Source organism: Artemia franciscana, chromosome 4 (assembly GCF_032884065.1).
Source record: "Artemia franciscana chromosome 4, ASM3288406v1, whole genome shotgun sequence".
Taxonomy (NCBI): domain Eukaryota; kingdom Metazoa; phylum Arthropoda; class Branchiopoda; order Anostraca; family Artemiidae; genus Artemia; species Artemia franciscana.
The window spans coordinates 57,277,011-57,294,866 of NC_088866.1; the positions used below are offsets into that span (position 1 = coordinate 57,277,011).

Sequence of the window (17,856 nt, forward strand, 5' to 3'; positions counted from 1 at the left end):
ACGAAACTTCACTCGTTGATTCAATAACATTGTGATTCGATGGAGATTTGAATCAATACGGTCATTCAATAAAGGACCAAATTTCACTCGGTGATTCAATAAGATTGTGATTCAATAGGGGATTCACTACGGGGTTAATTCAATAGGATTGTTCGTAACAATATAATTGATCGTTTTCCGGTATGAAAAACGGTCACGATTTTGGGGAAAATTCTTTTAGGGCGTTAGTTAATTTCGGAAAAAACATTTTCTTCATATGAATGACATCACAAATACCCAGACTTCCAATACCCTAATGGTTTTGATTTCTATAGTGAATAAAATAAATGAGATTAAAGAACTGTCTTTACTGTCTTTATTTTTACCGAGGGAAGCTTGGTCTCTTGGTGCTACAAATATAAGCTACAAACATTACAGTTAAAGCGAAAACTTTTATTAATTTATTAATTATTAATTTTTTAATTTTGATTTGTATTTGTCTTAGTTCCTAGTCTTAACTGGCCAATAACAGCACTAAGGATCTCTCACTTCAGGGCCATAGCGTCGATAAGGCGATTAACACTAATACTGAGGAGCCCAGTCTATTTTCGAGCTCATCTCAGTATTGAAGCAATATATGATTGCAAAGTTAAACTGGCTATTGATTCAGAAGGAGAGAAAGACGTAGCCTCTAAATCATCTCATATTTACTAATGTGACTTGGAGTATGCATTCATATGTTTACGCTACATTAATAAGGAGACTAATAAAAGGGAGGAAGGCGTGGTCTCTTAATGATTTTATACATACTAATAAGGAGACTATTGCCGAGAGGAAGACTAATATTTAGTAATACTATGAAAATAATGCTATTAATTACTCCTACTACTGCCAGAAGTAAATTACTAACATTATTACTCATTAATATTACTAAAACACTACAAATATTTACTAATAGGAAACTAAAAAAGGAAATAAAAGTATTTTTTCCTTGGTTCATCGGCTACACAGACTAAGGCATAGCAAAATCCGCCCCAAAAATTTTTGTGTAATTTGTCGTGTGACAACATCTCTGAATACTGTCAAAGCATCCTGGACACTCTATATTGTCACAGAGTGAAACTGATATATTTTTGACAGCATGCTGAGCCCCTGTGACGCTTATTGCATCAATTGAGACAAGGATTTCATTGAAGCATAAATATGTATTTTTAGCAGGGGAATAACAAAAGGAATCGGATTTTCATTTGTAAATGCTTGCAAATCACTCTTAAGAAATGTTGCAAATCACTCTTAGGAAAGGCACCTACAAATATCTCATTTTTTTTCTAAATTAACTCTGTTATATCTGAATTTAGCCGTAAAAAAGTTGTCACTATAGATAATTCGATCTAGCCACTTATATAAAAATTATGCTTTTTAGAATTTCTTGTTCTTTTCATTTTGTTTATCTTATATATTGTCGTTTGCAGAAAAATATAGTCGTTCGGTTTTCAATTTTATTACTATCTATCTCTATAAAATAGAAAAACTTTACTTCTTCTCGTTTCCCTGAACACTGCATCATCACGTTTAAAAAATAAAACGAAAAATTCGAAAAAGATTTGTCGTCGCTGGGATTCGACCCTACAAGCCCTTAGATGAATAGTCAAAGCATTACCTGGGAACCTTGCCAGACACCACAAAGCTGCTTCATACTGATATAATGTAGACTTTAGACAATATATTAAGACTTTAAATGGGTCATTATCAGAGGGCATCTGGGTTTGGTCCATACTAATGGAAATTTTCGTGAGGCGCAGCCTTTTCCTTTTACGATCATGGACAAGTTTTTAGCTTATAAATACTTTGCTCATTTATGCTTGCAATGTGCAACTGGATTCTAGCAATGGATTCTAGCAATGGATGTGCAACTAGATTCTGGCAGTATATTTCTATGTATTTCTTTATCATTTAAAGTATACCTCAAAGTTACTATTTCAGTTTAATGATTTGTTCACCATGTTAATATAAATAAATAGTTTTCTTACATCTTTCATTAACTTCCGACAATTCTCAGATACCTCCAGTTTTCCTTTGGTTGTAGATTCTAGTATACTATTGCAACTATCTCTTTGCTTAGATAATTCTTCACATCTTTGGCTAGTAACAGTGAAATCTTGGCGAAGAGCTTGCAAGTCTTGCTGAAGTGCTTCCCGCTCACATGATAATGTAGCGATTGTTCTGTTGAGTTCAGCAAACTGCTGTCTCTCATTTTCAATATTTAGCTAAAAAAGAACGAAAAGGATCAGTACAACTAACCTAAGCCCTAGTTGGAGTTAAATTTTCCTTGGTATCCAAATAAAGTGTTGCCAAGTAAATAAAGTTTCGTATTCTTGGCGTATATTTAGTTCGCTTTTGTTGCAAAGCAGATTTAACAAATCAATTTCCCCGGTAGTCAAAACATTGATTCAATTAAAAATTATTTGTTCTGGTAGGCGAAATTGTATTTAAAATAAATAAAGGCTTACTATTTGTACTGTTTTATAGGTACAAAAATGAATTTATTTTTCAAATAAAAAATATTTGTTGGATTTCATTTTCAATATTTAGCAAAAAATAAACATGAAAAAATCAGCCCAATTCAGCTGGGAGTTAAGTTTGGCCTGGGTTGCATAGAAATAAGTAGCCAAAAGAATAAAGAATCGTCATTTTAGCGTATTTTTGGTTTACTTTTGTTTCGAAGCAGAGTTGAGAAATAAACTTTTCCGACAGTTAAGACCATGTTTAAAATGAGAATTTAATTGACTTTCCATGGTAGAAAAAATCATTTTTAAGATAAACTAAGCCTTTCTGTCTGAGGTACAAATATACTGTGTTTAGTGCTTTTTAGGCGTAAAAAGGAGCTTATTTTCCAGACAAATTACTAGGAAAATGGTTTTAGAATTTTCTTTTAGTTCAAATGTCATAGCCACGGTTCTGTTAAGGTTAGTAAACTGCTATACGTTATTTTCAAGATTTAGATAAAAAAGAAAGTGGAAAATCAGCCTGCTCAAGCTAAGTTTTAACAAAAGTTAAATTTAGCTTTGGTGGCTAAATTTAATGTCCCCAAATAAAAAAAGGGATTTTGTAAAATACTTTGTTTTCTGAATATCCCCCCCCCCCAATTGGCATCACTGCAAGATATTATTACCAGAATGCAGTTACCAAATTGAGAAATTTACTTGGCAAAAAGTGACATTTCGGGGGATCGAACCTTACAAAACAAACACAAGAGAAAGATACAAAGAAAGATACAGCAGATATTACAAATCGCAGGTAGATAGAAATCAATCGTGCAATTTCAAGGGGATGTCACCATTGATTTTTACCAGATTAAAGTTTAGTAAATGTGTTTACAGTTACCTAATTGAATTTATAAAACTGATATTTGCAATCTACCAAATAAAAAGACCAACTTTCCATAATGCCTAGGGAACACAATAATTTTTCATTAATAATTTTTTTGTTTTCTTAAGTGTTTTTTGGCTAACGAGAGTAAAAATTATTACCGCTAACATTTGGCTGTAATTATAGTTTTCATCTTTTAGCAACTATTTTAGTCGTTCTCAGCATCAGCGTTTATTTTAATCCATTTTATCAGAAACTTAGACTTTGAAACTTGGATTCTAACCACAAAAATTTAACTTCTATCGACAGAAAAAAGTTTTAAAAGAAAAAGTTATTGGAAAATCCGAGGAGGCAAAAACAACCTGAAAACGATTTAAAACGTCAAACACAGCAAGTATTTTTATACCAGCTCCAATTGTGCTGCTGTTGCTTTTCTCTTTAGTACTTAATTAAATAAAAAAAACAAGTTTTTTGAAATGAAAGTAAGGAGCGACATTAAAACTTAAAACGAACAGAAATTACTCCGTATATGAAAGGGGCTTTTCCTTTTCGACACCCCGCCCTTTACGCTAAAGTTTTTTATTGTTTTAAAAAGTAGAGTTGCGAGAAAGAATCAAACTTTAGCGCAAGGAGCGGGGTGTCGAGGAGAAAAAGCCCCTTTCATATACGGAGTAATTTCTGTTCGTTTTAAGTTTTAATGTCGCTCCTTACTTTCATTTCAAAAAACTTGTTTTTTTTATTTAATTTCTGAAAGTTTTCGAATTAATGCATGTCTGATTTTGGCTCTCCGTACATAAATTATTAAAATGAAATTTGTATATTAATTTTTTTTTTGGCTAAATGGCTTTCTCTTAGTTTTGATCAGACGATTTTGAGACATAAGGGGTGGGGAAGGAGGCCTAGTTGCCCTCCAATTTTTCGGTTACTTAAAAAGGCAACTAGATCTTTTAATTTTTAACGAACGTTTTTATTTGTAAAAAATATACGAAACTTAAGAATTAACTTACGTAACAAACTTTTATATTCTTATATTTTTGATTATATATATGAGGTGGTTGGTCCCCTCGTTAATACCTCGCTCTTTACACTAAACCTTGTTTTGTCCCAATTCTTTAAGAATGACCCCTGAATCAGAAAGGCCGTAGAACAAATAGTTGAAATTGCTTAAAATTTTATTAGCATAAAGAGCGAAGTATTTATCTCCTCCTAAATACCTCGCTCTTTATGCTAAGGTATTTTTAGAACCCCTCATATGCGTAATAATCTCTGTTCGTTTTACGTTTTAATGCTTCTCCTTACTTTCAATTGAAAAAACTTTTTCATGTTTATATTTTCATTTTTTTTTCAATAGTAATGCTAGAAAATCCTGCGCCCTTTTCATTGAATTTCTCTTCCCCCGTGAAATATTATTCCAAGGAAAGATCCTCCCATATAGCCCCCTCCCCTGAACCCCAAACCCAAACCAAAAAAAATCCCCCTGATAACGTCGGTACACTTCCCAGTAACCATTACTGTATGTAAACATTGGTCAAAGTTTGTAACTTGCAGCCCCTCCCCCAGGGATTGTGGGGGGTAAGTCATCCTCAAAGACATAGTTATTATGGTTAACGACTATGGGGAACAAAATGGTTATCTCAAAATTTTGATCCGTTGACTTTGGGAAAAAATTAGCGTGGGAGGGGGCCTTAGTGCCCTCCAATTTTTTTGGTCACTTAAAAAGGGCACTAAAACTTTTCATTTCCGTTAGAATGAGCCCTCTTGCAACACTCTAGGACCACTTGGTCGATACGATGACCCCTGGGGGAAAAAAACAACAAACAAACAAACAAATAAACACGTACCCGTGATTTGTCTTCTGGCAAAAAATACGAAATTCCACATTTTGTAGATTGGACCTTGAAATTTTTAGGGGGGGGGTGTTACCCCCTATTTTCCAAAATAAGGCAAATTTTCTCAGGCTCGTAACTTTTGATGACAAAGACTGAATTTGATGAAACTTATATATTTAAAATGATAACAAAAATCTGATTCTTTTGATATATCTTTTAGCATCGAAATTCCGTTTTTTAGAGTTTCGTTTACTATTGAGCCGGGTCGCTCCTTACTACAGTTCGTTACCACGAACTGTTTGATACCATTGATATTATAAAAGTCATAACAGGCCTTCCGACGTACGGATTTGTAAAGTATTTAGCAGATATTAGTAGCGTCAGCCCATGAAAATAGTTATATAAATTTTAAAAGTCAAATACTTTGAAATTATAAGTAATTGTTTATTGGCTGAAAAAAAAATTTACTACGATTCATTACTTGTAGGTAAGCTTTAGGTATTTAAATAAGAAAAAAGATCTTTTAGCAGTTATAAATTGAAAAATTTATGTATATATATATATATATATATATATATATATATATATATATATATATATATATATATATATATATATATATATATATATATATATATATATATATATATATATATATATATATATATATATATTTATATTTATATATATATATATATATATATATATATATATATATATATATATATATATATATATATATATATATATATATATATATATATATATATATATATGTATATATATTATGGAAGCCTTAATTTTTCTTTGAAAAACTTGTAGAAAAGTTTTTATAATTAATTTTTGTTTGTTTTTTATTGACATAGTCTTTTTCATGGAAAAAAATTCATATCTTTTCAGTTTTCCTCTACAAGAATCCGTAGCATGGTTTACTAGTTGTATGTTGGGGATACTTTTTCAATAATTTTTAATCCTGACGCAAATAGTATTTTTTATTTAATTTTATAGCTTCTGAAGTTGACCAGTAAAATAAAAATTAATATCATTTCCAAAAGATTATAAATATGAGAGAGAGAGAGAGAGAGAGAGAGAGAGAGAGAGAGAGAGAGAGAGAGAGAGAGAGAGAGAGAGAGAGAGAGAGATATATATATATTGTGTCTCAGAGCTTTTATTTTAAATTCGGACCAGATCCGGTGACATTGGGAGGAGTTGGAGGGGGAACGTAAAATCTTGGAAAACGCTTAGAGTGGAGGGATTGGGATGAAACTTAGTGGGAAAAATAAGCATCAGCAAACATAAGCACGAAATAAGTTCTAGATACGTGATTGACACAACCGAAACGGATCTGCTCTGTTTGGGGGAGTTGGGGGGGGGTTAATTCTTAAAAATTAGAAAAAATGAGGTATTTTTAACTTACGAAGGAGTGATCGGATCTTAATGAAATTTGAAGTTTGGAAGAATATCGTGTCTCGGAGCTCTTATTTTAAACCCCGACTGGATCCGGTGACACTGGGGGGGAGTTGGAGGGGGAACCTCAAAATCTTGGAAAACACTTAGATTGGAGGGAGTGGGATGAAACTTTGTGGGGAAAATAAGCACAAGTCCTAGATACATGATTGACATCACCGGAACGAATCAGCTCTCTTTGGGGTAGTTGGGGGGGGGGAAGGGTTAATTCTGAAAAATTAGAAAAAATGAGGTATTTTTAACTGACGAAAAGGTGATCGGTTCTCAATGAAATTTGATATTTATAAGGATATCGCGTCTAAGAGCTCTTACTTTAATTTACGACCGGATCTGGTGATATTGGGGAGAGTTGGGGGACCTTAAATCTTGGAAAACGCTTAGAGTGGAGGGATCGGGATGAAACTTGATGGGAAAATAAGCAAAAGTCCTAGATACGTGATTGAAATAATCCGAACGAATCCGCTCTATTTAGGGGAGTTGGGGGGGGGAGGTTAATTCCAAGAAATTAGAAAAAATGACTTATTCTTAACTTATGAAGGAGTGATCGGATCTTAATGGAACTTCATATTTAGAAGGACATCGTACTCAGATCTCTTATTTTAAATTCCAACCAGAACCAGCATCATTGGGATGGGGCAGTTGGGGGGGGACCGGAAATCTTGGAAAATATTTGAAGTGGAGAGATCAGGATGAAACTGGGTGGGAAGAATAAAAACAGGTCCAAGATACGTGACTGACATAAGCAGACCGGATCCGTTCTCTTTGGTGGAGTTGGGGAGGGGGGAATAATTCGGAAAAATAAGAAAAATGAGGTAGTTGTAACTTACGAATGGGTGAGCATGTCTTAATGAAATTGGATTTTTAGAAGGATCTTGTGATTTAGAGCTCTTATTTTAAATTCCGACCAGATCCTGTGACATTGAGGGGAGTTGGAGTGGGATCGGGGGGAGTTGGATCGGGATGAAACTTGATTGGAAGAATAAGCACAAGTTATAGATACGTGACTGACATAATTGGAATGGATCCGTTCTCTTTGGAGGAGCTGGGGGAGGGGATGTTAATTTGGAGAAATGAGAAAAATTAAGGTATTTTTAACTTAAGAAAGGGTAACCGGATCTTAATGAAATTTGATATTTAGAAGGAACTCATGTTTCAGAGCTCTTATTTCAAATCCCGATCATTTTTGTTGACATCGGGGGGAGTTGGAGGGGGAAATTGCAAATCTTGGAAAACGCTTTGAGTGGAGGAATCGGGATGAAACTTGATGGGTAGAATAGGCAAATGTTGTAGATATGTGATTGACGTAAGCGTACTGGATTCGCTCTCTTTGGAGGTTTTAGGGGGATGGGGTTCAGTGCTTTGGCGAGTTTGGTGCTTCTGAACGTGCTAAGACGATGATAATTGGTAGGCGTGTCAGGGAGCTGCACAAATTGACTTGACAGAGTCGTTTTCCCTGGTTCGACCATCTGGAGGGCTGAAGGGAGAGGAAAAATTAGAAAAAATGAGGTATTTACAACTTTCGAGTGGGAGATCGGATCTTGAGGAATTTTGACATTTAGAAAGACATCGTGACTCAGAGCTCTTATTTTAAATCCCGACCGGCATTAAACCTCTGATTTTCCTTTTAAATCAATCTATTGATTCTTAGAATTTTTTCTAGAGCTCATACCATATGAGCTCTTAGCTCTTGGCTCTGCCGGCCTCGTCACAAGTGCCATATGAGCTCATCTCGTCAATTAACAGGGTTTTCTTTATTTATGTGGACATATACATAACATAGTTATTCCATAGAGGTATGGAAAAAAAATTGTTACAAACACAGCAGTTTGAAAACCTTAAAGATATAAACTTGTGAAGCTTAGTGTTTAACAGTAGCAGGACTTTAAGGTTTCCAAATCGAATTTAAAGAGGTATATTTTTCATTGAGTTTAATTTCATCTCAGTCAAACCCAGGGCTGTGGTGTCAGTTATAGGTTATAATTGACTCTAGGCATTTTTAATATATCGACCCCATTCAGCAAAAAATTACTAAAACTCTGACTCCACAACCCTGTTTTAAAGCTTCATTCAAATAGATTTTACAAACTGCAATCGACTCCAACTCCAGACATTTTCAATATACCAACTGTATTCAGCAAAACTTACTAAAACCCAGAAACCGACTCCATAGCCCTGGCTAAAACTATCTTAGCCCATAACTTCAATAAGGGCACCAGGCGTGGGCCCCTGACCTCAAAAGTTAGGGGTCTATAAGAGCGTCAGACATACCAATAAGAGGCATTCCAGTATGAATTAAGAAACCGTGAAATATAGGATATGCATCAAATTATTGATGACTAATAAAGTGAAGATAGAGATAGTAATGGTAATAAGATATTGCATTAAGATGTCTTTCAGTTTGAGGGAAGGAGCCTGCCTAGACAAGTTTCAGTCAAAGAGATGAATACACCTCGATAAACAATATGAAAGAGAATTAGAAGGGATGGGTAAAGCATTTTGAAAGAGAGTCAAGCAGTGGCGATTTTGTAGAAAACTTATCTATAAAGATTCAGTTTTTGTAAAAAAAAAAAAAAATGGAATTATTACTACTACTACTAACAGCTCATCGCAGGACCAAGCCCCCTTAGGCCAACACAGCTAAGAACGCTCCTCCTCCATCCCAATCAAATAAAAACCTCCCTCTTTACACCCTCCCAAGAAGTTCTCATTTCCTTCAAATCTTTCTTCAATACATCCTCCCATCCCAAATGAGGACGTCCTGCTTTCTGTTTAACCCTAGACGGTTGAACGAAAAGGACAATCTTCGTCAATCAGCTATTCTTTATCTGCAGAACGTGCCCTAGCCATCTTAACGTTTTTTTTTCATTATAGCACGAGAAAGCAGGATTGGAACACATTTTTCGTGCAGCCTACTGTTTGAAATACGGTCAGTCAGCCAGGTACCCTGAACAATACTTAGGCAATTTCTCTGGAAAACAAATAGCAAATCTTCATCAGTTTTTCGGAGCGCCCTTGGATCAGAGCCATATTTGTCCAGTGTCATCGCTGTAGCTTCCAACATTCCAATCTTGGTTTGCAGACTAATCTTCCTATTATTCCAAACTTTTTTTAAATTATGAAAAGCACCCTGAGTCTTGGCTACTCAAGTTTTAACATCTTCACTGCTCCCACCGGCTTTACTAATAATACTACCAAGGTAAGTGAAGCTGCCCACCTGATTAATCTTTTCGTTACCCATCGTCACATTTTCATCTTGACTTATTTCTAGCCTTCGTGATTTAGTCTTCTTAACATTAATTTTCAAACTATTCTAGCACCCTGAACTAGCAAAACCTCTAAAACTTCATTCATTTTGATCGCACTTTCATCAAGGATGCTTAAACCATAACCATAATCTAAGTCCAGGAAAGTTTTTCCTCTCCATTTGGTTCCGTGGTCTCCCATTGCCTTTTCTGTTCTCCTTAAGACAAAGTCTAGTGATATTAGGGAAAATTAGTGAGACCAAGAAAGGTTGAATCGAATAATTATTCATAGCGATGTTCTCAAGTAACTAATGTATGAATAATGCAGACATTCTGTCCTTTGGAATTTAGTTTACTAGACTGTGAACAGGCATTTGTTTCAGCTCATACAAATACTTTCGAGAAGGTATCATCCCCAGAATTTATATCAGATAAATAGGCTTTTGTATTGAAGTGACTAGTTGGTTTCTTGTGAAGTCAAGAGTTAAGGAGGACTATGTCTTATTTTAGACTGCATTAATTAACTTAATGGATTCCATAAAAGGAAATATAGTTCTGGCTACCGAGGACAGAATAGTTATATGGGAAGATTGATGTTATGCAAACAATTTGAATGTCCATGGTCAAAGTATTGATAAAATAAATGAAATCGGAGGGTTTCCGGAGTTAATGGCGCGAGAATAAGCTTATAACATTGAGTTAAGAGGAGCAAGTAACCTAACGCAAGAACAAGAGCTTGTGACCTGGTAGTGTTAGATGAGAATAAAGTATTTCGAAGGGTATTTTCACTGTTAAAGGTACTAAATCCGTAAGGGAGAATACTCAAAAATATTTAAGGTGCATGATGTTTTTTTCGTATCTGAAAAAGTTTGAAAGAATGGGAATAAAAGTTTAAAAAAAACTAAGACACGAGAAGACATGGTAAAGGAAGTTGGTCAGGTTTCCGTTGAAAAAGAAGTGATTCAAAGTTTAAGGAATGTGTGCTAAACGCTCTCCACAAGCATTGTCTGAGGGGGTCACTAGAGCAGTTCGATATAATACAGGGTTTAGAGAAAATGCAGTTTGGTCCCACTCTCTGAGTCTATAATGAAAGAAAGATTTACAGGGCCAGATCAAATATTTACTTGGTCGCAGTCCCACGATGCGAAACAAAAAGTCCACTGAACAGAGTAGGATGAAGGAGTGGCCTTATCTATGATTACCTATGGAGATTAGATCTGCAAGTGATGAGATATCACATCACTGTGATATCTCAAAAGTGATGAGATATATAGTTTCTTAGCTGTCGCGAGTTGCTGAGATATCAAAAGATACAAAATCAAAGAAAACTTTACCCTCCTAAAATTTTCACATGGAAAATTATCCCCTCCCTTCCCCGTGTAAAATTCCTCAGTGTATTAGTAACGATCATATTTTTAATTTAAAAGTATTTGAATTTTCCCCCTACCCATACCAGTCGAAAATTTGTACCCTCTTCTTCAGAAAGTTCCCCTTTATTGGGGAATCGAGTTTATAAATTAGAAAAAAAATAATGCAATAAATCGATAAAAACAAACGTCGATCTTTTTCTTTCATGCACCATGCTTTTCACAATAGATATGATCCCGGAATCAATAAAGTTATCCTCTACCCTCCATTTATTGTTAGAAGATAGAATACGTATTAATTAGCCCTTTAACAAATTTCCATCTCTGATCGAGTCTTAAGACCTAGAAGGTTTATTTTCAAACTATTTGCAGATTACAATCTTTATTTACAATCAACAACTTTACAATCTAAAAAAAAATTGACAATTAAAAATGTTCATTCTTTAATGCTCTGAAGAATAAATTGACTTTCGAAGAATCGACGAATTGGTCCTCCGAAGCCGATTGCCTCCTCCGTATTTGACTCCTTGAATATCCTATAGAGTGGATTCCAGGCATCCAAATTTGACTCAGATAAATTTTTTTTGCAAGTATTAGCCAAATTTGATACCTCTAGTGCAGCAACAGATGTTTCAGGGACTGGAAACCAGTTTTGCCAGTATATCTGGCGTATATCTTCTGGTACATCTGGTTCAACGTTAGCACTTTGTGGTGTTGGAAATAATGCCTCTGGTACAGCAACAGATGTTTCCATTTTTCTACTTCTTGCCAAACTGGGAGGCACATTAGCAGATATCCCAGTACGCTCATTTATATGAGCCTTAGCTACAGTTTGTTCACTACTCTGCCTGTTTCTTGCAAAAGGAGGTACATAATTTCCTCGATTACTACGGATTTCGTTGGTAAATCCACCCTGTCTCTCCACTTTTTTACTTTTCGTCTTGGGAGGCTCCTTAGCAGATATCACGGTGCGCTCATTTATAAGAGCCTTAGCTGCAGTTTTTTCGCTACTTTGCCTGCTTCTTACAGTGGGGGGTACATAATTTCCTTGGCTGCTACGGGTTTCATTGGTAAATCTACCCGGTTTCTCCATTTTTCTACTTCTTGTCAAACTGGGAGACGCATTAGCAGAAATCTCAGCACACTCATTTGCTGCAATTTGGTCACTACTCTGCCTGCTTATCATTAGCAGCCTTTCATAGATCGGCATTTTCGGTATTTCTCGGTTGCAATGGCCACCATTGGCAAATCTATCTGGCCTTTCCATTTTTCTACTTCTCGCCAAACTGGGAGGCACATCAGCAGATATCCCAGCACGCTCATTTATATGAGCCTTAGCTGCAGTTTCTTCACTAGTCTGCCTGCTTCTTGCAAAAGGAGGTACATGATTTCCTCGACTACTACGGGTTTCATTGGTAAACCCACTCTGTCTCTCCATTTTTTTACTTTTCGTCTTGGGAGGCACCTTAGCAGATATTGCGGTGCGCTCATTTATAAGAGCCATAGCGCAAGTTTTTTCGCTACTTTGCCTGCTTCTTACAGTGGGAGGTACATAATTTCCTTGGCTGCTACGGGTTTCATTGGTAAATCTACCCGGTTTCTCCATTTTTCTACTCCTCGTCAAACTGGGAGGCGCATTAGCAGAAATCTCAGTACACTCATTTGCTGCAATTTGCTCGCTACTCTGCCTGCTTATCATTAGCAGCCTTTCATAGATCGGCATTTTCGGTACTTCTCGGTTGCAATGGTCACCATTGGCAAATCTATCTGGCCTTTCCATTTTTCTTTGTCTCGTCAAACTGGGAGGCACATAAGAAGATATCACAGCACGCTCATTCGTCACTGGCCTATTATTAGCCAATGTTGAAGTTCTACATTTTCTCTCAGTGAATCCTCCACCTTCTTCATCCGTCTGCTTTATAGTACAATCAATTTCACTTTCATCAGTTCCAAGAGTCGGGAATAGCTGTAGACTTGCAAGATTTGGTGCTTCCTTTTTTCTTCTATTTCTCAAACTGGGAGGTACGTAAACAGCTTTTACAGCTGGCACACTCGTCGGTTCTTCTGTAGATTTAACACTAATTTTATCCCAAATTTCTGAAACCCTTTCATTGACACTTACAACTCTATCCTCCTTCGTTGGGTCTCTTACTCCCTTCTCATTCAATTTCAGCCTATGGATCCTTGAGCCAAAATACAATCTTTCTTTTTCAAACGCACCCCAAGTCTCCTTTTGCATCCCCTCTGTTTCTGCTGACTCAGATGACATCTCTATATCAGGTTTGAATTTTCTGATTTTAATGCTGTAGACATAGTTGCTGTTGTAAGGCAATATTTCTGTAGTTTTTGGAATAGGTTTCACTTTTAATGCATATCTGTAGTTACATTCATTTGTAAAATATTCCTCCAAATCATAACCACCATTGTAATTGCATGTGTTTGAAGTTGTATCTATGTCATCTAAATTTTCGTAGACGTCGTAGTCATTCCAGTTGTATATTTCATACATATTACTGTATGTTGTACTTGACACTGCTATATTGAATCTGAGTTAAACTGCCAGTTCGCCCGCACCTTAAGTACACAGTATGACGTCATAGTTTAAAAAATAGTCTTTGAAAGACAAAATGACGTCACCTGTCACAGTATTGTGTGTGACAAGAGTAAAAATATGACGTCATGACAACTTGTGAATTTTCGGCCCATGCATTCTTGTTGACATCAGATTACTGTTTTTCTTATAATTAGCTTTAGGGGTTTTCTAGAGCTAATGTACAGATTCCTACAAATAGATCGAAGTTATTATGAACAACGTCTATTCCGAACTGCTAGCATTAGTTAGAATTCTAAACATTCCAAAAATAAAACTTGTATTTTGGCAGACTTAGCTTTTGTATTACGGGTATCTAGAGCCGCAACTAAACACTAAAAAATACAGGCTGCAAATAATGTGATTTGTTGGTGTGTTTGAGCAAAATCATACATTTTCCTTTTTTTAAACTCGTCGATCTCAAAAACGCTATGATATTTATAAATTTGATAATAATGTAAGAATTGTCATAATAGGCCAATCTACAGTGTAGACCAATTATGCTTCCAAAAACAGAGCACAAAAAAAATGTCAATAAAAAAATAAACTTTAAAATACCTTAAAAAATTTATGCTTAAAATTTTTTTTCGAGAATAGTAAATTCTTTAAAAGCAACAAATTTTATAATTTACGAAATATGAACGAAAATGAGGGATAAAAGTTGTCAGATTAATGTTTTTCGAAATACTTACCCTTTTTTCAAATTAAATTCGAGGATTAATCATTTTTTTTATTTCAACTATGTATATCAACTGATAGTATTTCTGAAAAAAATGTTTTGATTTTTTGTTTTTGTCCATTTATCAATAATTAAACCCATGATTGATAATAAAAACAAGTTTAAAATGAAACTAGCTTGTTTAAAACTTAAAGGACTTGTCTTTTAGATACATATTCCTTAGACGACAAAGGGGGTGTGTCCCCTAGGGAACACAAAACCACAGGATATCTATGGTTTCAGAATCTAAAAGTAATCCCAGAATCTAAAAGCGATTTCTGTTAGTTTGGTGCTGGAAACTCCCAGTAGAATCCAGATCTTAATGGATGTAACTGCTTATAGTAGGGGTATATTATGCATACAATTATGCAAGGTACTATTTCAGCTATATATATTGAAATATACTTTGGCCCAACAAACACCATCTCCAAATATGCATTTACAAATGTGAACAGTGGATAAACTTGAAAAACACAAAAAATGTGTTGTTTCGTTTTGGGCATGGCAATAACTTTTATTAGATACATGGCACTATCTGACAATTTCGCAGTATCTATGCGGTGCACATACTCGTTTTTGGCGGTCGTTCGACTAAGGGTGATGAAATATCCCATTATTGGCCATTTCCAATACCTTCTATTAAGTCAATTAAATAAAAAAAACTTTTTTTTAACTGAAAGTAAGGAGCGACATTAAAACTTAAACCGAACAGAAATTATTCCGTATATGAAAAGGGCTGTCCACTCCTCAACGCCCCACTCTTTACGCTAAAGTTTAACTCTTTCTCACAACTATAATTTTTAAAACAATAAAAACTTTAGCGTAAAGATTGGGGCGTTGAAGAGCGCAGGTTTTGAAATTGGCTTACCGCATATGAATTATTAAAACGAAATTTGCATATTAATTTTTTTTAACTAATAATAATCTTATAATAACCTAAGTTTGATTTTGCTCCAGTTATTTAAGAATGACTCCTGAATCACAAAGTCTGTTCAATTAAATAATAACCTATTTTAATAGTTAAAAAAGAATGTTTAGCGTAAGAGTGAGGTATTGAGGAGAGACAACCCCACTGATATACGTAATATTTTCTGTTCGTTTTAAGTTTTAGTGTTGCTCCTAATTTTCAATTGAAAAAAAAACTTGTTTTTTATTTAATTGCTGATCCTTTTTTAAGAAATTTCGCGAAATCCAGCTCCCCCTCCATGGAAAATTCCCTTCCCTACGAGAAATTTCGCCATGGAAAGATTCTCCCACATAACTTAAATTAGCGATATTTGCGGAACTAATTTTGTAAGGCATAGCAACAGAACAGCCAAAGAGGTCAAAACTAATTTTTTTTTTAACAATGTGTAACGTTAAAGCTCAAACTTTTTAATTTGAATTTTTTTATTCTTATCTGGCAAATCCAGAATTTCATAATTTTTATTTGTTATCAAAACAAGGTTTTGCGTTTTTTTTTTTTTTTGTTTTTTTTAATGAAAACCAAAATAATCCTTGGTATCCCAGGTATAGCAAAGCAGTTTGGCCACTAAAGCTCCATTTGTAAATTGTTTTTATTCTTGAAAATAGAGGGTATAGGACATGTTGGGAAAAAAATAAGCCTTTAAATATCTTGAGACCCAAATAAAAATGAAAAACACAGATAGTGAAAATCAAAAGAGCTTGCCTGTTTCTACGTGATGGGTTGTAATCAAAATTGAAAAACTTAGAAAGCAAAAAAAAATCACCGCCAGAATACCTGGTAATCATGGATTTGTAGTTGCTTCTTATCCATTACACTTCTTAACATCGTAACAACAGAGTCTGGTAGGATCGGACCATCCATTCCCTTTGTTCTTTTTAACTCTAGACTATCACTATTTTCATCCGTGTCTTCTGCTAGAAGTCGGTGCACCTCCCGTAGAACATGTTTCGTGTGATCTAGTTCTTCCTGAATGCGATTGCGTAGCCCTACTTCTTCAGAAGAACGGTTATTCTGTTCTTGCTAAAGTCAGAAAAAAAGGTTAGTTGATGAACTTAACATGATAATTAAGCTAGGACAGGCTGCACATTTTGGAAATTTTACATGCAATAAGATGCTCCACACGTCTAGTTTCACCTCAACAGCCAGGTTTCAGGTCACAAGATGAAAAAATTCTTAACGTTGGCGATGATTCGTTTCTCTTTAAGATCAGAGCCGAATAACTCGTTTTTGCGGCCGACACTTTGTTTTAAAATATATAAAAACAGGCTCCAAGCTTTACAAATTCTTTGTGATAAGACGTTCACCACATTAGTGGTGTTAATGTAGGCTTCAACAATGGTCAAACCTCATCTCAAAAGCCAGATTTCACGTCGCTTAACGAAAAAATTCTTAATGTTGGCGAGGAATCGTTTTTTTTCTGTTTTGGATCAGTTTGGGCTGAATAACTCGGATCTCCCTTTCTTTTATGTCTAGGAAGGGTGCTTCATGCCTTTTATTTAGACACAAGTAGGACATTTTCTAGTACTTCAGAAATTTAAAACCTTAAAAAATAGTTATACACATAAACTGCAGGTGCTCATGATATCACTAAGCGATGATGAAACAATGATTCAAGCAGGGTTCTTATTTATTGTAATTCACCCTATTGAGGGGTTCACCCTCAATCTTACTCACTCAGAGAAATGTTTTTTTTTAAGTAATTGAGACTAGACAGCAACTTGAGTCCATTGAAGCCACGTATCAAACTTCAGGTAAAAATTGATTGCTAGTTTTTAAGAGCTATTTCCACAAAGGGATGGAACATGTTTTTTACTCTGGTTTTCCAATCATTATCAAATACAGTGAAGTGACGAAGAAATCAATGTTTACCGCAAAATGTATATAAAAGGAAAACACTGGTTCCGCCCACAAAATATACTTTTTGGCGTCTCTTGACCGAAACATAAAGACTACATATTCTGTTCGCTTCGTACTTACGACCCATACTTTTACTTTGGAATAGATATTTTCATACATTCTTGATGAATTTTGTTTTGAAAAATAATTATAAAACCCTGTGAATTTAAACAACAGAATGCACCAAAAATTTGAACTAATACTGAATGTTGATTATTTTTAATGTTTCTAAAAGAAATGTTGTCATTTTTTTTTAAGGATAGTAGTCAAATTATTGAACTACAATAGTTAATGGTAGCCTAATGTTGTTTTCCAATTTGAGAACACAACTAATTGTGTCTTCTTTAAGGTTAAAATAAAATTCCAAGGCACTCAAAGATTTTTTGAAAGGTCTATTCAGTAAACATGCAATAAAAAAAGTGCTTGACGTTT

The 17,856-nt window shown here is 34.9% G+C and overlaps 1 protein-coding gene across 3 annotated transcripts in view; it reads right to left on the bottom strand.

The window, feature by feature from the left end:
* The window catches only part of LOC136026649 (rootletin-like), a 329,138-nt gene that overhangs the window by 260,871 nt on the left and 50,411 nt on the right, over positions 1-17,856 (bottom strand). For all 3 annotated transcript variants that reach the window (XM_065703386.1, XM_065703385.1, XM_065703387.1), the window contains 2 exons: positions 16,303-16,548; positions 2,010-2,246 (listed from right to left, as the gene is read on the bottom strand). In XM_065703386.1, the coding sequence (XP_065559458.1) occupies positions 2,010-2,246; positions 16,303-16,548 (483 nt within the window). The remainder of the gene's footprint in view (positions 1-2,009; positions 2,247-16,302; positions 16,549-17,856) is intronic.